This window comes from Propithecus coquereli, unplaced genomic scaffold (assembly GCF_000956105.1).
Source record: "Propithecus coquereli isolate 6110/MARCELLA unplaced genomic scaffold, Pcoq_1.0 Scaffold75, whole genome shotgun sequence".
In the NCBI taxonomy this organism is placed as follows: Eukaryota; Metazoa; Chordata; class Mammalia; order Primates; family Indriidae; genus Propithecus; species Propithecus coquereli.
Window position 1 is genome coordinate 2,562,511 of NW_012153618.1, and position 23,653 is coordinate 2,586,163.

The 23,653-nt window shown below is 47.2% G+C and overlaps 2 protein-coding genes across 3 annotated transcripts in view; both read right to left on the minus strand.

The window, feature by feature from the left end:
* Positions 1-9,911, minus strand: part of ZNF282 (zinc finger protein 282) — a 35,485-nt gene extending 25,574 nt beyond the window's left edge. The window contains exons 1-3 of the mRNA XM_012662156.1: positions 9,732-9,911; positions 6,997-7,416; positions 38-164 (exon numbers count right to left, since the gene is read on the minus strand). Of these exons, the coding sequence (XP_012517610.1) occupies positions 38-164; positions 6,997-7,416; positions 9,732-9,896 (712 nt within the window). The 5' untranslated portion in view covers positions 9,897-9,911. The remainder of the gene's footprint in view (positions 1-37; positions 165-6,996; positions 7,417-9,731) is intronic.
* Positions 9,912-15,881: 5,970 nt separating this feature from the next.
* Positions 15,882-23,653, minus strand: part of ZNF398 (zinc finger protein 398) — a 42,107-nt gene continuing 34,335 nt past the window's right edge. For both annotated transcript variants that reach the window (XM_012662084.1, XM_012662083.1), the window contains exons 5-6: positions 21,331-21,444; positions 15,882-20,044 (exon numbers count right to left, since the gene is read on the minus strand). In XM_012662084.1, the coding sequence (XP_012517538.1) occupies positions 18,888-20,044; positions 21,331-21,444 (1,271 nt within the window). In that variant the 3' untranslated portion in view covers positions 15,882-18,887. The remainder of the gene's footprint in view (positions 20,045-21,330; positions 21,445-23,653) is intronic.

The window sequence follows — 23,653 nt, forward strand, 5'->3', positions numbered from 1 at the left end:
CCAGAGACTGCGCACCAGAGAGGAGAGGTGTCCTTACCGAGTGACATCAGGGTTTTGTAGTTCTCCTTAACAAGGTTGTTGTAAAGCTCCTTCTGCCACTCGTCCAAGTTCTTCCACTCGTCCTCAGAGAAGTAAACAGCAATGTCGACAAAAGTCACCGGAACCTGAGCCAATGAGAGTTTTAGTCCAGTACTTCCTGCTTGTTCCTCCCCCCATCACCTGCACCTGTGGGCCCCACCTCAGCCCTGAGCCTGGCCCCTGCCCCACGGCTCCCGCCTGCCCCCACCTCCGAGTCCCAGCCCCCAGCCCGGGGCAGCCCATTTCAGTGCAGCCAGTCCTCTGTCCCTGGTCTTCTCGTGCTCCCAGTAACGATGACCGTGGATGCTGCCCCGCCTTTTTTAGAAAGCATTTAATCATATCCTTTGTTATTTCACTTTTAGGTCAACTGGATACCCAAAGGTAAAGTGCAGCCAGTGTGCTTCTTTGGGCACTCAGGGTGACAGACAGTGGCAGGTTCTCAGAGTGGGTATCAGTGAGCCAAGCGCAGTAAAACTGTTATCAAACCTGTATTTCAGGTCGGGTCGCCTCTGTGTACACAGTTACATTTTTGTCAGTAAAACAAAAATCTAAAGGCATGTGCTAAAGCACCAGGATCTTGGTCTGCTCCGTTCCCCGCTGTATCTTACGCTAGAGGAGCACACAGCAGGGAGTCAACAGACACTTGTCCAGTGTGTTGAGCACCCACGGGGGGCCAGTGCTAGGAAGTTCGGCGGGAGCCTGACTCGTTGCCTGAGGTCACCCAATTGTCAAGGCACCCTGATCTGTGACATAAAGCTATTCTTTCAAGTTGACAAGGATCCTCCTCAGTCCTTACTTCAGCCACTCACCAGCACCACCGCACCTTGGACTGAATTGTTCGAAATCATTTCACTTCCATAACTTTACTAACTGAACTCCCTTCTGTGGCCACACAGGCTTCCCTCTTACCACTCTCACGACCCTACGGAGCCAGCCTTTCACTCTCGCTCTAAACAATCCGACTCCTCCATTCTCCCCCAGCCCCAATCCCAGTCCATTAGTCTTCGCACCTGCGTTTACAGGGCCAAAGCTGGATCACGTGGCACCTTGGTGCGACTCAGAAAAAGACAGCAGAGTCAGGCGCACGGCGTGGTGAGCGGGCAGCACGTTTACACGAATTGGAAACGTCAGCCCTCGAGCCAGGTGCACGGGACTGAGGGTGCCCCGTGCATCTGCGAGGTGCACCCCGTGTGCCGTGGCCCGTCCCTGCTCGCTGATGGCTCACCGCCCATCTCCAGAATCACAACTAGAACTCTGAACTCCTTGGACTTTCCACCAGACTCAGGTAAACCCCCAACCTAGGGAAATTCATATAGATCCCTTTCTTCATTTAAATTCCCCGTTGCCGGATGAAATTGACAAAATCCTGCAGACAACATCCTCCGTAAATTCCAGTGTCTCACAGTCCTTCGCTGATCTCCTGCTGACCCCTCATTATGTTCCCTGGGAGGCTCGTTCCAAACTTCTCGCTCTCCCACACCTCCGCCTGGCCTTCCCCATCTTCTCCCATCCACCTTGGATCTCAGGGGATGTTGCTCCTTCCTCATCCTCCTCCTTCCTGCTTGGCCACCCCCGCTAGTGCCCTTCGTTTTTCCTCCACCTCCGGCCTGTGAAACTTAACCCAAACAATCTCTTCTTTTTCACACCTTCAGCTTCTCCCGCTCCACCAACTTGTTCCCTCCAGGACCATCTCAACCTCAGAAAAGCCTCTCTCAGCTCTGCTACCTCAAGTTACTCTGCTCCGCTCTGCACCTGAAACAACCCGAGATGTAGTCTGTCTTTTCTTCTTCATGATCTGCGCCCGCTTTACCCCTTTAAGACCTGCCGCTGTAGCCTCCGCTGTCTGAAACCACACCCAAGAAGACCATCAGTGCCCCCCTTCTATTGAAATCCTCACCCTCCCTGACCTCTTTGGAAGATCAGACCACCTTTCTAGAATGTTCCTGCTTGGCTCCCGTAACTGTGTTGCCTCCTGTCCGTTTGGCTCATGTCTTCTTTACTTTTCCTCTTCCTCCTCCATGACTAAGGCCCTGTCCTTACCGTTCCCTGTTTTGTCACTTTCCTCTTGGCAGTTTCACTCTCTGCCCTTCAGCTGTCACCACCTTGCGGAGGATGCTCTGCAACTTTCCTTGCTCCCTTCGAGTTCAATGGCCTTCTGAGTAGCTCCATTTAGTCACCTTTAAGTACCTCAGAGTAAATGTATCCAAAGCCAGGTTCGCTACCTTTCCACCACACCAACTCTGCTACCCACTTCGCCATTTCTGTGGAGGATCAAAACTCTGGAATCGTATTCTCACATTTGGAAACAGACATCACTATTTCAAACTGTTACAGGACGTGGCAGAAGCCTGAGACATGGTCTGGGACTGCAGGGAGCCTATAGTCAGTCTGGATGGAAAAGACTATCCAAGAATTAGCTATGAGTCAATTACAAATACAGCAGAATCCAACAGGGACAAAGGATCTGGAGACAGTACCTTTCCTTGAATCGGGCAGATGAAGAGAATTCATCTAGCATGTGCAAGAGGATACGATGAGCTATAACTGTTGCTAGCAACATTAGGTAACATTTTCAAGGTGCTTTATGGTTGGGGTGGTATTAAAATATGTCCACAAATTATTTGACAGTCCCTTTAATAGATGTATCCTAATTCTTCCCCCCTCAAGCATGGACAGGATTTCATGACTCGTTTCTAACAAATCAGTAAGTGACAGCGTAGAACTTCCGAGACAACGTCATAAAAGACATTGCAGCCTCCATCCTGGTCTCTCTCAGCTCACTCCCTCTGGGGGGAGCCAGCTACCATGCTATGCGGAAGCTCAAGTAGCCCTGTGGGAAGGTCCACATGGTGAGGAACTGAGGCCTCCCGCAGTGAGGGAGCCATCCTGGAAACAGACCCTCAGCCCTAGTGGAGCCCACAGATGGCTGCTGCCCCAGTCAATAGCTCGACTGTAACTTCATGGGACTCTGAGCCAGAACCACTCAGTTAAGCTGCTCCTGAATTCCTGACCCACAGAAACGGCGAGATGATATATTACTTTTTTTTAGGCTGCTACGTTTTGGGGTAATTTGTGACACAGCAGCACATAACTAACACGATGACCTGCGTAGTGTTTTCCCATAAACAAAATCAATTCATCTTCACAACTGCATTAAGTAAGCATACTATCATCTTCATTTTACAGATAATAATACCAAAACTCAGAGGAACCAGCTGGGAATTTACTTAATTATTTATACTTCACTTCTTTCAAAAGAGGAATTGAGGAGGCTCAGAGACAACAAGAAACATATTTGACCAATGGTAGGAAAACCAGTGCGTGGCAAAGTCAAGATTCAAACCCAAGTCCTCTGAATCTGGGCCCCAGAACAATTTCATTATTCTGTAAGGGCACACGTCAACTTAAGATTCCTCGAATGCCTAAGTCAACATACAGAACACACAGCACCATGTGAGGATACAGCACGGAGTTAAAGCGCAGTCCAGAGAGGAAGGCAGTATGTGAGCAGTCACTGATTGTGCTAGACAAGCCATACACGCAAAACCACACTAAAACCAGTCTCTGTGGGTCCCAGTGCTAGGGAATGTTTTGTGGAGGAACCAAAGCCACTATTACAACTCAATTCTGTGAAGCCTCAACAAATAAATGTCAAATAACTACTCTGGCCAAGTCACTGGGTTTGGTTGCCTCAGCAGATACAGAGACACACAAGACCTGGTCCCTTCCATGGAGCTGTTAGCTCTCCAGCTGGGGAGAGTCACTTCTTGAACCAACTCTAAGCTAGGTACTGTTATAGGCCCAGGGCCACCAGTGAACCAAGCAGAATTTACATTCTGGTTGAGGAAAACCAACCAAGAAGACAAAAAAAGAATACTGTCTTCAAGAATAATATCTTTAATATGAAAGATGCCGGCCGGGCGCGGTGGCTCACGCCTGTAATCCTAGCACTCTGGGAGGCCGAGGCGGGTGGATTGTTTGAGCTCAGGGGTTCGAAACCAGCCTGAGCAAGAGCCAGACCCCATCTCTACTAAAAATAGAAAGAAATTAATCGGACAACTAAAAATATATAGAAAAAATTAGCCGGGCATGGTGGCGCATGCCTGTAGTCCCAGCTACTCGGGAGGCTGAGGCAGAAGGATTGCTTGAGCCCAGGAGTGTGAGGTTGCTGTGAGCTAGGCGGATGCCACGGCACTCACTCTAGCCTGGGCAAAAAGAGTGAGACTCTGTCTCAAAAAAAAAAAAAAAAAAATTCAAGATGCCAATGGCATAAGTGCTTTGGAGAAAATAAGAGCAGGGCCTGGGAGAAGAGTGTGCTGGGGGACTTGGTCCTTTTTTAGAGGGTGGCCATGGGAGGGGACCCTGATGAAGTGACAACGGGGCAGACCCCTGATGGATGCGGGGTGCAGAGCTGTGCAGATATCCGGGCAAAGACCTCTCAGTGGAGAGTCCCTGAAGTGCGGGCCTGTGCGGTATGATGGCAGAACAGCAGGTGGCCAGTGTGCGGAGGGGAGTGGGCACCGGGGCGGGGAGATGACGTCAGAGAAGCAGGAAGAGAGCGTGAGCCATAGACAAACTTGGGCTTCTACTCTGAATCTGATGGGAAGCCATTTGGGGGGTTTCAGGGGAGGTGTAATGTGACTGATTCGTGTATTAAAAGGATTATCAGGCTGCTCTGTTGACAGTAGATTGTACGAGCTGGGGGATAAGGATGGAGACAAGGAGACCCGTCAGAGGCCATGGCAATCATCAGATGAGTGATGACAGCAGCTCGGACCAGATGATGGCGACAGCAGCGGAGGTGGCGAGGAGTGGTCAGATCGTGACCAGATCGTGGATATGTTCTGAATAAAAACCAGACGGTATTTACTAACATATTGGAAGTCGGGTGTGAGAAAGAAAGAAGACCAGTGTGACTCCAAGGCTTTGGCCTGAGCGCCTGAAAGGATGTGACTGTCATCAGCGGAGATGAGGATGACTTCCGGTAGAACAGGTTCCAGGCAGAAGATCTAGAGTACACTTTGCTCACGTTAAATCTAAGATATTTACCGACACCCAAATGGAGATGCTGAATTAACAGGCATCTGGGCAAGACACGGAGAGAGGGAGAATGGGAGGAAAAGAATCTGTCTGGGAGCTGACAGCATGAAGACTGCACTCAGCACCACGAGGCCGGATCGGGCCTCAGGGAGTGAGCGTAAATGGAGAGAGGAGGCCGACACACAGCCCTGGGCCACTCCACACTTGGCAAAGGAGGCGAAACCAGCAAAGACTGAGACAGAGCAGCTAGTGAGGTAGGAAAAGAATCGAGAGAGAGCAGTGTCTTGGAAGCCACGCGAGAGGGTTTCGAGGAGGGAGTGGTCACCTGCACACAGTGCTGGGACCAAGACTGAGAGCCAGCCCCTGGCTGTGAGACCAGGCACAGCACAAGGGAGCAAAGGCCTGATCCTCGTGGGTTCCAGAGAGAACGAGCCAGTTACCAATTTCCTGGAAACGCTGAGAAGAGAGGAAACGTCAAATGAGACCACGCGATGCAATCAGCAGAGCTCAGTCAGACACGCGACAAGACAGACGGCCCAATTCCTTCCCCAGACAAATTGTGAGGGAAAGTACGAGATGGAGGAGGAGCCTATAGATTAAAAAAGACTTAAGAGACATCTCAATCCCAATGTGTGGACCATATTTAAATCCTGATTCAAACAAAAAAAAAATGGAAACAATTGAAAATTTGACCATCGACTGGATATTTGAGTAGGTTACTGTGCGGGTAGTGGTGGTAACATCTGAGGTCATTTTTTTAAAAGAGTCCTTACCATTTAGAGCTAAGACTGAAATATTTACAAACGAAATGATTAACGTCTGGAATTTGCTTCAAAATAAAATGGGAGGGGGAAGTGGGTAGGGACTTAGATGACACAAGATTGGCCAAGAGTTGATTTCTGTTAAAGCTGGATGAGGGTTCATGGGGGATCACAACACTATTCTATCTACTTTTTGTATATGTTTGAATATTCTGTAACAAAAAGAGGGGGTAACAGAGAGAGGAGGGGAGAAGATAGGGAGGAAAGAATTGGAGGTAACAAGTACAGACAGCTCTCTTTTAAGGGATTCTGCTCTAAAAAGGAGCAGAGAGGTGAGGCAGTAGGTGGAGGTTTTTTGCTACGTAGATGGGCAGAGGGAGGAAGGGTTCACATGCTGGGGGGAAGGACCCAGCCTAGCGGGGAAAGCTCATGATGTGGAGAAAGGGGGGAGACGCTAGGGAGACCCCCAGCAAAGGGGGAAGGGCATAGACACCACGCCCCAGCAACAAGGGAAGGCAGAGTCTGCAGGCACACCAAGGCAACAGGTGGATGAACAAACGCAGCCTGTGGAAGCCCCTTCTGAGTGACCCCGTTCTCTCGGCGAAATAGAAATCAGAGAATGATCGGGGGAGAGAGGGAGAGCGAATGGAACAGGAAATGGAGCATGAATTCTGAACTTCAAGAAGGGCCCGCCTGAGGTTAGTGATCGTGACTTGAAAGCGATCTGGTCTGCGTGGTTTGGGGTCCATCTCCAGCCGTGCTCAGATGAGGATATACGAAGACAACCAATGACAAATGGTCACTAGTAGGTGCCAAGTGGACGAAGCAAGGAGTGAAGAACTGCAGGAATCTGCAGACAACCGGAAGACTCCGGGAGGGTCTGGATCTGGTGACGGCAAAGGATCCAAGACACAAACATGCAGATTCTGTGGGGGACGAGTAGAGGCCAGCCTTACTGGGCCAGAACATTCCACACTAGATAAAGCAGAGACAGGCTTTAAGAAGACACTGAAATTAGTCAACAGGAGCCAGAGGAGTTTGTGAGAAGGACTGAGAAAATAAAATCAAGGGTTTCGTTCCTCACCTCCATCCCTGCCCACCAGGGACCCCCACATACCTTGGGGGCCTCCCCCTTGCTGCCCGGGGGCAGCCGCAGGACCCAGAAGTTCCTGTTGCGCAGCAGGTTCTCCAAGTTCTCCAGCCGCCGCTGCAGCAGCCCGTACTCCTGCAGCAGGGTCCCCAGCACGGCCCACTTGCTCTCCATGTGGTTCCCGAACTCCACGGCCGTCTTCTCGCAGTCGGCCAGCTTCTTCTCAGCTGTCCCCGTGCGCCCCTCCAGGTTCAGCAGTTGGCTGGCCTGGGCATCCACCTTCCGCTCCACAGCCTGGATGGCAGCCACCACGGTCCAGAGCGAGATCTCCGCTGTGGGCAACTGAGGCTCCCGCATCATGCGGTCAGGGAAGACAGGCGCCCTGTCCGGGAAGGGCGGGAACTGAAAAGGCATCGGTCGCCGGGCGTCCATGTCCCATTCCTGAGCCTGTGTATGAAGGGAGAAAGTGACAGCCCAGCCCAAGTGACAGCCCCCTCACACAGACCTTGTGTGGGGGGGGGAAGGTGGCTTAAGATCAGGGGACAACTAACCAAATGCTATAGATTGTCTTCCTTCTGCCAAGCACCTGCCCCTCAGGCTCCGGCGCTCATCGGTGCCCTCAGCAATAGCTGGAGCGCCAGGCACCCAGCCACCCAACTAACCTCTCTCCCACCTCCTGCCTATGGGAGTCAGGTTTGTCACTAGTTAACCCACCTTGACCCTTCGCAAGCGAAGGCCGTGACGCCTGCCTAAAATGTTGCAGACCACTTTCTTTGACTAGAACAGCTGTTTTCTTCAAGGGCCAGACTTACAGACAAACTTCATATTTCCCTAGTGTTTTTTGCTTCAAAGTAAGAACTTGCATGAAAGTTATCTGATGCTAATCTTCCCAGCAATCTCTCAGCAGGTTAGGGCAAGAATGATGATCTCTGCTTTAAAGATGATGAAACCAAGGCACAGAGAAGCGACCGGTCATCCTACAGCGCCTCCCTGCACTGCCAACTGGAGCAGCTCTAGGTGCTGCAGGTAACAAAAACACCCTTCAGGTAGGTGTTGACACCGCCATGCCTACCAGGGCTGCGGTCAAGGGAGAGACCAGAGAGCCCCAGCTAGAGGGCAGACAAGCAGCTATCCCTCCATACATTACTACAACTGTTGTTTCATAAATATTTTGCAAAATGAAAATAGGTGTACCAAAAATTGTCACTCATTAGAGGGGGAAAAAGGGACACCCCTCACCCCCAAGAAGACTAAGACAGAGAAAAATTCCTCTGGGCTCCCCGCCTGCTTCCTGGGGAAGGGGTGCCCCAGGGCCTGGGGCCTCTGCCTGTACCTTCCAGCACAGGGCCCTTACCCCAGAAGGTGAGGCCAGGAGGTGCAGCTTGGGAGCTGAGCCCTGAGGCCAAGAGAGAACAGTGAAGGTGGTCACAGTTCACTGGTCATCTGGGGAACTAGTGTCACACTGTGCCAGCACCCAGGGCTCACTGGACAACAGCATGGGCTGATAACCAACTCTCTTTCCCATGTGGGACCGGAGGAGTCGTTTTCTGTTCTCCCTGTTGCTGATGAAGAAGCCTTCAGGTTGGGAAAAGCAGAGACCTGCTGCTTTGAGGTAGCGTGGGCAGGCCAATGGCAAGCATGCCTGCCACCCTCTCTAACTCAGCAGCTGCGACGGCCACAGAGGGGGACCCTATGGCCTTCTGAGAATGGCTGCATGACAGGGAAGAGTGGAGAGCAGGGCTCTAGGAACACCAGACCCTGCTAAGTCAGAGGTGGCAGCATCTCCATCAAAGGCTCCATTTGGGCTCCTGGAGGCTTCACTCCAGCCCAGGCCACAGAGGGGACAGGGCTGACAGTGGAAGTTTAGGAAGTCACCGGCCCAGCTGAGTTTTCTGAGGACCTAAAGCTAAGAAATGATCAAACACAAAAGAGCAGCTCCTGGCTGACCAGTGAGAGCCCGGCACTGAGCAGAGGGGGCCTCTGAGGAGCAGCCAGGGCCCTCAAAGACCTTTCTCTGGGGAAGTCACCAGGGTGCTCTCAGGACCCCCTTGTGTATACCCAATTCTGGAGCACTGGTTCTCAGACCTTGCCCGCGGAGATCACTGAGGGAGCCTCAAGCGGCCGGTGCCTCCTCTGGCCCCAGAGACTCTGTGTTAGCCTGTTGGGACGAGGCCAGGGCATCGGGAGCTGCCCAGGCGACTTCAGGGTGCAGCCTTTTGCCAACGGCCGGAAAGACGACAAAGTCACCCCTTCCCTGGCTCACACCCGGTGCAGAGGAAAAGTGAGTTACTCCTCACATTTGGTGAAAGATGGCAATAAAACATTTTGAAAAGCTTTTGGTCAAACTGGCTGCAGCGTAAACCTCGATGGGGCATTCATTCCCGCCCCCGGAGTGAGCAGTGCCAGCAAGCCCCTCCACCAGCCGCGCAAAGGGGAGCCCGGCTGGGCTTCGGCGACGGCTCTCGGCTCCACCGGCTCCCGGGAAGGGGGGCCCGGGCCCGGCCGCGAGGCCTCCGCACCCCGGCGGGCACTCGGCCCGGCAAGCGCGCTCGGCGGCCGGGCCTGCGCCCCGGGCCTGCGTCGGGCCCGCTCAGCCTTGCCCGCCGCGCAGCCGCCCGCGCGCCGCCCGCCTCGGGCCTGGTCCTGGCGCCGCACGCGAGGGAGCCGCGAGGCCTCCGAGGACGCGCCGCCCGGTCCCCGCGGCCCCGGCCCGCGCCCCGCCCCCACGGCAGCGGCCATGGCGCCGGCGGGGCTGCTCCCACCTGCATGGGCGGCATTCCCTCGGCCATTTCCCCGCGCAGCGCCGGCTCCTGGTGGCAGACCTCCTCCGGGGGCAGAGCCTGGGCCCAGCTCCAGCTCCCGCTGTCCAGCCCCAGGCCCTGGATGCCCAGCTGCTGAGGCTGCGGCCGTGTTGACACAAACTGCATCCTGGGAGTGCTGTTCCCCGCTCGGGCCGGCCAGGGAGAAGAAGAACGTTTTCCAGGCGCCTTCCCCCTCGCCGGGGCCGGACAGCTCCATCTACAGCCCGTAGGAGCAAACAGTCCCCTTCGGCGGCGCTCCCCGCCCCTCCGCCGCCAGAGCGCCAGCCAATGGCCTCGGAGCTCCTGCCCGCCTGCGGGGACCGGCCGGGCCACTCCCGGGCGGGGGCCACCGCCGCCCCGAAGCGGAGATGCGGCGGCTTGGCCGGACCCCAGGGGCCCTGGGTCTGGGATGGCCTACCTTAAAGACCCAAATCATGCAGGGTCCTGGACAGTGGGCTTGATTTCTGATAATTCTGCAAATGTGTTGGGCATCCCAGGAGAAAATGGTGCCTGACCCTTTTGAAATTTTCGCAAAAGTAATTCTGTCTTCAGACACTTTATTCTGGCCTTTTCCCTTCCCTCACTCCTTTGCAGGCTTCACCTCTTCCCCTCTTCCCAATCCAAATTTACCTGGACCAATCCCGGCCCTTTGCACTGGCCTGGATGATAGAGAAGCGATTTATGCTAAGGTGTCAAAAGAGGCCTGAGGTGCGTTGCATTTTAACAGATGCCTCTTCAAAAACCTTTAGGTTCAGGTCAATGTCATTTGAAAGGTCAGGCCAGGTCAGAGGAGAAACCAGGGAGAAGACAGTGTAGGCTAATGGAGAAGATGGAGGGGAGAGGGGAATTCATTCATCCATTCCACAAATATTTATTGAGCACCTGCTATGTAGCAGGTGGTGGTTTAGGCAGAGGGTGGTCTTTGCAGTTGAATACACCTGAGTTTACATTCCAAAATCACCACTCACTAGCTGTGACTGAGCAATTTATTTAACTTCTCTGAGCCTCATTCATTCGCCCTTACATAAATGAAGGAAATAATGCGTACTGTACTCTATTTTAATGTTGTGAAATTAAATGAGAATAGTGCCTGGCATATGGTAGGCACTCAGCAAAATAGTTACCTGCCAAAGGTAAGTCCTTATAATTATCCTCAAAGTAGTGCCGACTTTGTCTTCCTAAATGACCAGTCCCTGTCAAGACAGATCTCTAGGGCTTATCACTCTGTGTGGAGGTGGACCTGCTGGTACCTTTGAGTTCCACTGCACTTAGTAAAATAAAGGACATTATTAGCCCAAGTGAGACATGTGCTTAGAGCACCATATTCAAAAGGACGATTATCAAGTACTCTGTTAGGCACACTTCCAGGATATAGAAGTGTGTATTTCACAGACTTAGTACTATCCCCAAGGAGCTTACAAGCTAGTAGAGTTCATGCTCCCAGAAGTCAGTGATTTCCTTTCTTCTGTTTCCTGGCCATGAGCTGTCCTGATTATAAAAACCATATCCACAACTATTAGGGGAGCTAGGCAAGTCCAGTCTGAAAAGTTCTCGGCAAATTCATTTACACCAGCAAGCCACATTTCAGAACACACCTTCTGCAGTCCCCAACCCCTGGGCTACGGCCCAGTATCAGTCCATGGCCTGTTAGGAAATAGGCCACGTGTCACCCACGCCTGATATCATGGTTACTATACATTTCTTGTAAATGAAGAACCCAGGCCTGGCCCCTCTCTCAGGTGGGAACTGACTGCTTTTCTTCTCCTCCCCAAGGAATTCTATGGCCACTGCTCTGGACAGGGTATTTGAAGTGATAGATGCCAAACTAAAGGATACAGGAGAGGCCAAAAGAGAGGAGATTCATAAATGCCAGAACATTTATGTCTAACATTTCCTGAAGATTTCTGGGGCTCCATGTCCTCTCAACAACTACAGCAAAGCTTTATTTGAGGAAGAAAACCTCTAGACCTAATCTTAGCTAAGTAAAGAGGGTTACCAGCTTTGCACTTCTATCTTGGTATCGCCCCATACCTAATTTAGTGAGCAGGGTAAGGACTGCCGATATGGTCACCGAGACAGGGCGATAAGGGCAGCCTCGGATCCTCAGGCTTTCCTCCCTCACTGGCGTGAGGTTGCAGCTACCTTCGCTTTAGGACACTGTGCCTGGTTATGCCAACCTCCAAGGAAGAGAAACTCCTTAGGTCACAATGTCATTGACATCCTCTGCTTGACTAAAAATCAGAGGTGGGCATTATGGACAGGAGGGGTGCTGGGAACAAGGTGATGAAGCTCCAAGACCACTTAGAAGGGGCAGAAAGTGTTAATGTGGGAGTCACAGTCCAATTTTTTGTATTAAAAAGTTTTAAGGGCAATTTGCTCTTGCTAATGAGTTTTCAACATCCCTGCCTTTTATAGACCCACCTTTTGCCAGCATTTTAATTCAAACTTTCAATACCCAAACACACATACATTCTCCCTCTCTCCTTTTCTCCTCCTTCTGAAAATTTTGCCTTATACCTGTGCAAGGTTTGGAGAAAATACTACTTTTTCCCTATTGAGTTTATTCTTAGTCTACTTCAAATAAGCATTTCATCACCTTTACAAGTTTTGACACTGTAGAGTGAAGTTCACTGGCTTCTCTTCAGTTCTTAATGACTCTATGGTGCCTTTCCTCTGTCTTGGTAAATGGGTAATGGTTTGGGTGACTAGGTGCACGAGCTACTCAATAGTTATAAACACAACAGACACCGAAGGCTCAGAAACCCTTCATGTAGAAGACATGTCTTACATGTTGGCAGTTGCAGTATAGTCTCTTCAATCTTCTCAATGGGCAACTCTTCGACTGTTAAGTGCAGATTTGATTACTAAAAGTGATCAAAATTTATTCAAAATAAAGTCTGGTGCTCATTCAGAAACATACTAGTTTCTCCAAATGTAAAAATAAGGTATTAGAACCATGTCTTATTATTAAATACAAACTGGTAAGAATGTCACCAGTCCCTTTTTGTTCAACAAACTGCTCTTACAAGGAGATGCCAGCCTCACCATGACAGAGGTTGGTTAGGTCCACAGCACAGGCACGGGTACCATTCTCATCCATGCTCCCAGTCCTGCCAGTATTTTCTATCCCAGGCTCTGGGCAGAGTAGGCACAGCTGAGGTGGATGCTGCTTTTCCCACTGCCTCTAGAGCTCCTACCTTAACTGTTGAGATCAGTCAGAACTTTGCCAACCATTCCCCCGCCTTATTTCCTTCTGAGTCCTGCCTCTAGAATCAAATCATGACTCCCTATTGTGGATTCAAAGACCCTTCATTAATCTCCAATCCACAGCTCTCTGCTCCACTAAAGCAGGCTGACCATTCCCAGTCCAATAATTCACTTTCTCTATGACATTCTAAACTTTGCAGGTACATGAAAGTCACTTGGGGGAACTTTAAAAAACAAAGTAAACATGCAGGCCCCATCACAGTCCAATCAAATCATGCCAGGGTGGGCCCCGGCACAAATATTTTGTTAAGCTCCCCACATTATTCTCATGTTCAGCCACGAACAAACCAGTGCAGAAGAATCTTCCTGTTGTTCCTCATCTCCTTGTCTCAACCCCACAAGATCATTTAGGGAAATGAACATCCTAAATTATTACCTACTGGCTCATAACATACTTATTCTTGTTTTTATCCTGCTCATTGAGGTTGTAGAGATTTTCTTATATTAATACAATTTTTTAAAAATGTAAACTCAGGGCCAAGAACTGACTTGATATAGATTTATGTACATCCTTAATTTTGAATTCTGCTTGTTTAATCAAGTCTCTCCAGTAATGTTCCTACCACCTTGCTGATCTAATTCTTCCTATAGATAAAACTGATTATTTTACAAAAGTTGCTGGTAGAAGTCAACGCATTATATAGGTCAACCTGATATTTTCTGCATTAAACTTTGTTTTCAATCTCTGCCCACGCATGATTTTGCTTCTCCCACTGCTCCCCAAATTGCAGTCTTGGGCTAGCTTCTCCCCAGCACAGGCAAGTAAATTGGAAATGAATAAATGACTACGGCCCAGCCTTGAATGAAGAGAAGCATCAACATTATCCAGGAAATTGTTTAGTCAACAAGTAATTCTCCTGCATCTACTATACCAACACTTTCTTCTTATGCCTACAGTATAGGTCTTCCCTCATCTGACCCTCACAACACCTTTGTACAATAGGTATTATCCTCACAGTATGAATACAGAAACCGAAAGGTTAAAACTCCGGCCTCCTGACTTCCTTACCAGGATCTTTTTCATTACAATAATCTTCATTCTTACAAAAGTTTTAAAAATGCTTTACACAAAGTGCTGTCTTTACATTACACAAAATTTATAGGGAAAAGTAATCATTGAATGACCCTAGCACCCTAGCAAAAGAATTATTTTGGTGTTTTCCTTTTATTTTCCTATGCTTTAAAATATGTAAACGTATACTTCGTAAGTATTTAAAACAAAATTTTATACTTTTGCTAGAACTTTGTCAGTGTGTGTGGCTTTGAAGTAATTATAATATGGTTAGAATGAGACTCTTTATTCTGTAATAATGCATCCCTCTCCAAGGTGTTTATTCTGCTGTGCTGAAGCAATCACTCAATAGGGCAAAACCTAAGTAGGAAGAAACCAAAGAAACAGGACCCAGAAGTACAATCTTAAATTCTATAATGTTGGAGTTGGAAGGGACCTTATAAGGTCCCTATACATAAAAATATATTACCATTTTGTTCATTCTTCACATTAGAACTAGGAAAAAGATCTTCATAGATTAAACAGTTTGCCCTATATCATGTAGAGAAAGTTAAGCAAGGACCATAACCCAGTTAACTTCTACTCCAGTGGTCTTCCCACCATACAGTTAATCATGGTGCATCCCTGTGCCTACAGCAAAAGGTACCATACAGGATACAAAATAAGATATGGCCTCTGTTCCTGGGTAGCTTAACTTTAGAGCAGTCTCAAGATTTTACAGTAAATACTGGCTTTGCTGATAAACACACACAAAGCCACGTCGCTCAATGAGGTTTTATCAAATATTTTATCTGAAATGTAACCTGGCAATCTTCGAGAGCATTGCAGCATGCTAGTTCTGAGGCATCTCTTATTGGGCTGTGTCTACCTGCCTTCTCTGAAGGGTGGGTTGGGCTTAGGGGTGAAATAATTTGTTGTGAGGAGACAATTTAATTGACCTAGTTGACAAAAGTCATTGTGTGTATGACTGTGGCTAGAGTTACTTATTTAAAAAGAAACTAGAGCAGGTCCAGAAAGGGAGGAATAAGACTCTAGAAAGTGACAAATGACTCCTTCTGCATGATACATAAACACCACCTTCCAGGTCCTTTATGCAAGGGATAATATGCTCTGGCCTATGACAGCACTTAGGAAGTAGAAGTCTTTTAAGGAACCCTAATACAGGTTAAACAGAGAGTCTCTCTATCCTGGTAGTACTAGAAATGCCACACTATGTCACTGTTTGCCCATTCCCAAGTGAATCTACCAGGCCCACAGATGCCGGTGCGGGGGCCACAGGACCTTCACACCTAACTGTAGCCAGCTGAACCAGGATGAACATGTACATATCCCAAGGGCAGCCAATCCAAGGGTTGGCTGGAAACTTCTGTGGCCTGGTACAAAAAGAAGAGCTGGGCCAGATTCCCCACTATAGAATCCGAACTAAGAAAAACTAAAAGAATCAGAGCCATATTAGTATCATGGCACGCAGAAACTTACAGAAGCCAAGAGGTACAGAAGAGGTGGAAGAACAGGCTAAATGGAAGCAAAAGATGATGGCAGGCAACAAGCAGAGACATCCCAGTGACCACGTGCTTCTGTAGCACAGCCTCAGTTCTTGACACTTTCCACTTCAAATTGAGCCTGGCTTTCTGGCCCCCTCTGGTTGGTCCTGTAAAATCGTTCCTGATAGCTACCATACTGAACCTGCTATGTGTCGGGTTCTGTGCTAAACACTACTTTGCAGACTTTATTATTGATGAGGGAAGTTATGGAGAGCACTGCTCTAGAGTCCAGCTAAGGTGTTTTCAATATCAAATGTTCAACAGAAAAGGACCAAGGTTATCTTCTTTCACTTTCTAGACAATCAACGAACTTCCTTTTCACATAGGTGGCTGACCCAGAGGATCATCCAATGGTAATAATGAAAAACCTAGTAAGCAAAGAGTAAGTCTGGTTATAGTCAACACCTGGATCCACTCCAAGGAGATGGTGCCTATGTGTGATAGTGCAGACTTCTTAGTCCAGAGGGTGGACAGATGAAGAGCACATTTCTGGGGTTTCCTCTTTCCTATCTTGTCTGCTCAGGAAAACCAGTCCTCAGGTACTTCTTTAACTACAGAGCTAAATGCATGGTTTCTCTCAGCAGCACTTGATGGGCCAAGAGTTTCTCTTCCACACACTAAAACCTTCCTGTTAGACTTTATCTTTTCCATTGATCCATTTTATTTATTCACCTTTGAATCTTAAGCAAACACTCTTTATAGCTAGCCTGGAGTGCTACCTGGCAGGGGACTGATGGAGAAAAAGAACAGAACGTGTAACAGTTGTACTTTGTGCCAGGGCTGAGGAACAGGTTCGCACCTACTCCCATCTTTCTGGGATGATCTTACACATTCCCTTTCATTCAGCTTTATGAAGCATCATTGGTATTTGAACTATGTCCACTATTTGCCAAATTTAGGTCCCTGCTGGTTACAGTTCCTTGCAGAAGGGGCTCTAGAATATATCTGCACCACTTTAACATACAGGTCTCTTTCATTAATAAGCTGTGTCCTTGTCAAATCTTTGAGTAAAAAAGAATTTTAGGTGTTACCTAGTCCCACATCTCACCTAGTGTAAGAATCCCTTCTCCACGATACCCTGGAAAATGCTTGAATCCACCCAGAAAAGGAAGCCCACCACCAAAGACTGTACTTTGACTCTTGTCCGTTTTCACTGGGGAAATCAAGGTACAAATCAGAGCCGAATTTCATACTCAAGTTCCTAGTGGGTCACCAATGAAGCCAGAACCCTGGCTTTGGGATTCCCAGAACCCCCAAATTTCCCCATGCTGTAGGTCCAGATTCTGGCTAGAAAGCTCTTAATCCAGACATGCCAGGGATCTGTTCATCATCTGTTTTGTTCTAAACCAGTGGGCTTTTTCCGCATCTAGATTGTAAGTTATGACAGCACACTAGGTCTCACACACATTTCTTATGTCTCCCACGGTCTCTGGTATTGTGAATGTCACAGAGCAAATGTTTTATAAATGGGATTACCCTAAAAAGTAGCATGTTCAGACAGAGCCTTCCCAGAAGCAAAGCTAGCTGGGCTAACACCTTTTCCTAACATGGTTAAGCATAACTAGGCAGAGTGAAGGTTGGGCTAGGTGATAAGGAAAAAATGGGTCCCTTGCTTATCATTTCATCAAGAAAGTATCCTAAGTATTTCCAGACTTTGTTCCAGGTATCTTCGGAAGAATCAAGGGAAACAAGAGAGTGTAGGAACAAACAACTTTTCTTCCCTAGACGTAGGGCTTCTGTATTCCCTGTCTTCTATTTCAGGCTTCCAAGCAGAAGTAAAACAACATATCAAATTCGTTTCAGTCAAGTTTCAGCAAGAATTTCTCTGCTTTGATTTTGCTGTCTTTTTTGGCTTTGCCTGGACAGAAGCCAAAGACAAGAGACAGGATTCTGGCAGGGGAAGGAATGTATCGCAAGATTTTTTAAAGAATAATTTTCCCTTTTTCCTATTGACAATCTCATTTCGCAGATGAAATTTGAGATCTGTAAAGGGAAAGTGATTTATACCCAGCTGCAAAGACACTGAGGAGTAAGACCACACTCAGATGGTCCCAGGTGATTAAATGACCTCAAGAAAAGAATACACAGTAGTCAAGGTCCCTAAAAGCAAAACAAGCAGGAACAGGCTGCCTTTGTCTATGCAGGGCGCTTAGCTCTCGATGATCTAGGAAGTTCCTCAGTCTGTCTACTGCCAGTGGGGTAGAGCCAGATGGGTGAACATACACTCTCCCTGATGGCCCAAGAAAGCTGCATTGCAACCCTGTTATCCTCTCACTACTGAGGAAATGAAAGTCAAGAGTCTGCTGGCACTTTCTGAAACTCCGTAATGGTTCTGGAAAGTGCTGTGATCTTTGTTGCTGATGACTGCCAAGAATACCAGACATCAGGAATGGAAAAGCCAGCTTTCTGGCTTGGAAAAGATAAGGAAGAATTTGATGTAAATAACTCTAGAAACATGGTGTAGGCACAAATTTTAGGCTGTCCTGTCACTGTTACGCCACCTATTTCTCTGGGATCCCCAGCTTTCAAAGCTGGGGCTGAGAACACTACAATCAATTTTTTAACCAGAATCATGGCAAAGGTTTCTAGTAGTTTAAATGCCAGTAAGAACCTGAATGCTTCAAATCAAGCCAGTAAAGTGAGGAAATATTCTCCTTATAAGCTTTGAAGTCAGATTTCTTGTTCACCCAATTAAACAAAATGTATTAGAATTAATCTAGGAAGGTAGTCTTGAGTTACCATGTTTCAGGGAAAGGCAGTCAAACAGGCGTGTGAACAGATTGTGGCTGGTTTTTAGAAAGGAGGCAGTTACATCAACAGTGGCTTAAGCACCTTCCTCCAACAACCATCTTACCTATCAAGGAATTAACAAAAGGCTTTAGTTAAACATTCTCATGCCTCACGATGGGCTTCAAGCTTTGGAGGCTCTTCCTGTCCACCTGTTTCTACCTAGAAACACAATCTATTATCAATCTGTTATCCTGTGATCATAGAATAACCAGAGGTCAAATCTTGCTTTCCAACCTCTCTGAAATGTTCTTATAACTTTTGCTTTTGTGGTATCTTTGAAGATGGAGATGCTGGGCTCTTTTCCAGGTCTTTCTGGGTTTCAAAATGTGGTATTCTTGTAATGCTGTGAAGTTCCAAAGCACAAGCAGTGTCTCTAGTCAAGTGTATAGGACCCCAAATTCACTGACGTGCCAGATAATAATTACTGTGGGTGGTGGAGGGGCTCATAGGCTTTTTCTTGCATTTTCTGCCCATAGATAACCATGAAGCCACCGAGATTTATATTTACAAAACTCCCCCTCCACTCCCTTCCCCATACCACTGGTTGGCCTCTAGACCTTCAGTGTTAACACTTAGGCCAGATGTTCCGAGCCCAGTTAAGAGGGGACCTGGTGGGTCAGGCGGCTGTCTGGATGGGTCACTATCACCCGCACAGCCTCCGTTGTGGCCTGAACGCAGGTGGTCTTTGAGTGTCTGTTTGTAGCGGAAACTTCTGCCACAGTAGGAGCAGGGGTAGGGCCGCTCCCCAGTGTGGATGCGCTGGTGTTTCATGAGGTGATGCTTGCGGATGAAGCTCTTGCCGCAGTGAGGACAGCTAAAGGGCCGCTCGCCCGTGTGCAGCCGCCGGTGGTTCAGCAGGTGTTCCTTGCGCATAAAGCTCTTACTGCAGTCAGTGCATGGGTAAGGACGCTCGCCTGTGTGGATCATCTGGTGGCGGATCAAGGCTGAGTGGCCATTGAAGTCAATGCCACACTGAGGGCAGGAGAAAGGCCGCACTTGTGCATGGCCTCGCTGGTGGAGCAGGAGGCTAATTTTCAAGCTGAAGCTCCTGCCACACTGCGCACAGCGGAAGGGCCTCTCACTTGCATGAGCTCGCCGGTGGCTGGTGAGTCGGGCCTGGTCAGCAAAGCGCTTGGGACAATCAGGACAGGGAAAAGGGCGCTCAGTGCTGTTATGGACCCTAAGATGGTAGGTGAGTCTTGATGGGTGAGTGAAAGTCCTGGCGCAGTGTGGGCAGGTGGGGGGTGTCTCACTGGCAGGGTCCTGGGGGGTGCTGCTGAGGTTGGCCTGTGGAGGAAGGTGCTTAGGGCACTGAGTGCAGGGTAAGGGGTCCTCCCCGGTGTGGCTACACTGGTGGGTCAGCAACATGTCTTGGCTGAGACTCTTGCCACAGTGGTGGCATAAGAACACCTGCTCCCCATCTGGAGGTGGGAGGGGGTAGCTGCCCAACTGAGTGAAAGTCACTTGTCCCTCAGAGGCTTCAGGCAGGTCACTGGCTGGACGTCCAAAAGGTGTCATGGATGCGGACTGTTGGCTTTTGAAAGCCACATCTGAAAAAGCATCCTTTGCTGCTGCTGGTGGTGGAGAAGAGAAGGGGACTGGAACCTCGGGGCACAAGGACGCTGGAGCAAGGCCTTCAGCTTTGATGACAAGCTCTTCATCTGAAAGAAAGGACTCAAGAGTTATACCTGTCAGCAACTGTCTCACTAGCTACTCTCATGCATTCCTACCCAGCCCTAACAGATTGCCCTAAGCTCTTAATTGGCTCAGTTAAGAAACTCGGTGGAGGGCTGTGATAATAATCGAGGCATCCTTAGTCCCTGTGGCAAATCACCAGAAAATCTAACGTTATACCTCTTCGATGCTCCCTGTTTAGAAAAGGAAAAGCCTTGGCATCAATGTTCCCAACATTACTGTCATGTTTCACCTCTGCTCAAGAACTTTCTGTTGCCTGTTGTGACAAAGCCTAAAATCACATGTTTACCTACTCCTATTCCTCTCTAGTCTATCAGATAAACCCTTCACTATAGTCAGTTGTCCTTACATTCCCTGAAAACAGAGCACACATTTCTGCTCTGCCTCTTTGCTCACGCTGTCTTCCCTTTTGCAGAATGTTTCCCCCTCTCTGCCTCTTCCCAAATTATACTCAGCTGTATCATACCAATCTAAGGCCGATTCTGGCTTTACATGCTCCTTTAGGCCTTATCTAACTACCTAAACTAAAACAGATGCATGTTCTTGAAACTTCTCATTTCTTTTATATAAGCACCCATCCCACTCACCTTTGACACTTAACAACGAGCATGCTTAGTATTGATGTGCGTGTTCCAGTGTAAGTTTTTCCAAGAGCAGAAACTGTCTTATTTTTCATTTGCATTTCCCAGTTGAAAAAAACACAGGGCATGGACGATACTAAAAAAAAAAAACTGGGTCCCTTCTGACCTTGAGATTCTCTTCTATAAATCAAATGGCAAAATACAGATGGCACTAAATATCTTAGAAGGAAGATAATTCTGTTTCTTCTCTGTCATTGTTTTTCCTTTTCCCAAGGGAGAGCTCTTCCTAACATCCCCACGGGTACCTCTCTGATGGCATTTCTGTCTCCCTTGCTTGTCCCCCCAACCCACTCCCTATTTTTGTTCTACCTTTTCTACATGATCTTCAAATGTTCTTCTGTTTTTCCCCACCCTCATACTTTTGGTCCATTTGTATGTACTTATTTTTCTTCCTCTGCCAGTTCTAATTTGTATGTAAGAGTGTATTTCCTCACTCAAAAGTTATCTTAGTGATCTTTGGTTTCATTTCTAGCTTATTTGAGCATGTCTTTATTCCTTTCCTCATGCTTCTCCCACAACCTTGCCTCTACAACCCCATTCCATCTGCTGCTTCTTCAGTCAGTCCTGGCATGAGCTGGATCTGATGTGAACCTCTTCAACATCTTACTCACCAGGATAGGTGGTCTTGTATATGTCACTCTCCTTGGACTCCTGTGGGGCCCCAACCTGAGGCTCTTCCTCTTGTTTAATCCAAGACAGAATATCTGATGTTGAAATACCAGGCTCTATTTGCAGGGGAGAGAAAAGAGAATGGTCCTTAGAAACTTGAATGAGAAGCTGAAATAATCATGTTGGTTTGCTGAACACTACATTTAGCCCAAATATATATATATATTTTTTGTTTGTTTGTTTGTTTATTTATTTAGTAAGTAGAGACAGGGTCTCACTTACGTTGTCCAGGCTGGTCCTGAACTCTTGGCCTCGAGCTATCTTCCTGCCCTGGCCTCCTAAAATGCTGGGATTATAGGCGTGAGCCAATGTGCCTGGCACCAAATATTTATTTCTAACTAACTATAACAACAAAACTGAACCAGCCTTTTTAAAAATGCATAAAAATTCTAGAAAACCAGTTTCATATAAAACCAAATTTATGTATTTTTCTGTAACATAATCAGCCTGATTTTCTACTTTCAGTATGCCCATTTAAAAACAAATCACTTTTTTTTTTTAAAGAGATAGGGTCTCGCTCTGTCACCTAGGCTGAAGTGCAGTGACTTGACAAATCACAATTTTCATTTTAGAGATGACACTCGAAATAATCTAGAATCAACAGTATCTTTAGTTTCATTAGCATTCTTATATGTAAAATATTTCCATTTTGTTCTCTCACAGCTTGTTCATGAAATAATGAAGCAGGAAATATTTTCTCTCAGTAGAGAGGTCTACAGAGGTCAAAGACATTGCCAATAAGGAAGTATTTACATTGAAATGCAGTATTATCAAAGATTTGCTTTAAAATAATACACCAGAAAAAATAAAAACAAGACTGATCAAAAAAAACTTTTAATGTTAATTAAAAAGCAAATAAACTTCCAGAATTACAAAGTTAGGTCAGTATAAACACAGAATCTGACTCTCTAGGAAAACACTTTTCAGATTCCCAATTCTGGGCTCTTTCCAAGAGATCATATTACCATTGCCTATTAAATGATACAGGTCATTGTTTCTTGAATGCTGGGAGGGGGAAGAATAGTATGTGCAAGTCCTGCAGGTCTCAGGGATTCTTTCTGAATGAAAACACAGCCTTCCAGAGGCTTTGCACACGACATGCCTCATCTGGTCAGTACAGACACAGCTGTGCTTGCTATTCCAACCTAGGCCTATCTGGCTTCTTTTGGTCTAAAAGGACAAGCTAGCAAGGTCCAGAGGGCAAATTCAAGCACTCTATAGTTATTTCTCAAAAAGGGGCTTGTGGGCAGGTGATGGTTTTATTCTTAGAAAATGAACAGAACTGTTTTGTCCAATGCCTTTAAAGTCAGTTAGAGACCGCTGAAATCTTAAGGTGTGCCCAAAGCACACTAACTAAGTCCAAAAGACTGTCAGATAACGTGGAGAAACTGGGAAAAATACAGATTTTAGCAGATGTGACGGCTGCCTTTCAACTTCTTACTTTGACCCATAAGCAAAGCTGACGTGTATTAAACATAGTCCAACCTTATCTTTGTTCTCTTCCACATACATATACACACACATATCTAAAAAGAAAAAGATGGAGGGGAGAGACTACGTATAAGGAAGAGGATTTCTTAAAAGAGATCCAGAGGAGGAACTTCCATTTATCGAAAATGACTTTTAAAACACTTACATGCTTCCCTTTAACAATGTTCTGAATAATGAGTTAATGCTCTAGAAACCTCCAAATGTGATTCAAGTGGTTTTGACTTTTTGTTGTCATTATCAATTCATAGAAGTCATATGTATTTAATTAGTTTCAATCCATTGCAGTCATTATTCATTTTAACGCTGAAATTGTCTCTTCTTTGTCCAGTGGGAACCCCTGCAGATTGGCTCCATGTCCTTTTTGCACAACCTCAAACATCTACTTTCCTGCGTTCTGCTATGACAAACCGTCCCACACGCACTTTGTACGTTTCCTGCTCTAGGCTCACAATCAATGATCTTTCTGAGAAATGAGATTTAAGACAAGGCTGTTAATTGCTAATCAGTTATCATTGCTTCTAGGTCTTTCCAACGGACAAAGCTGTAAAATACATAATTTGTAGAAAAAGAAAACTGTCAATATTTCTGATTCATATTTAAGATTATAGAGTTTAAATTAAATCTTTTTACTTTTTGTATCTTTTCTCTCTTATCCTGAAAATCTTCATTACTAATGACATTAACATAATCTTTGCTTTATCTGAAAATATGTTTCAAAATAATACCAAATTATTTACAAAAATAAGAACTCAAAGATTTTTCTCATGTTTTAGT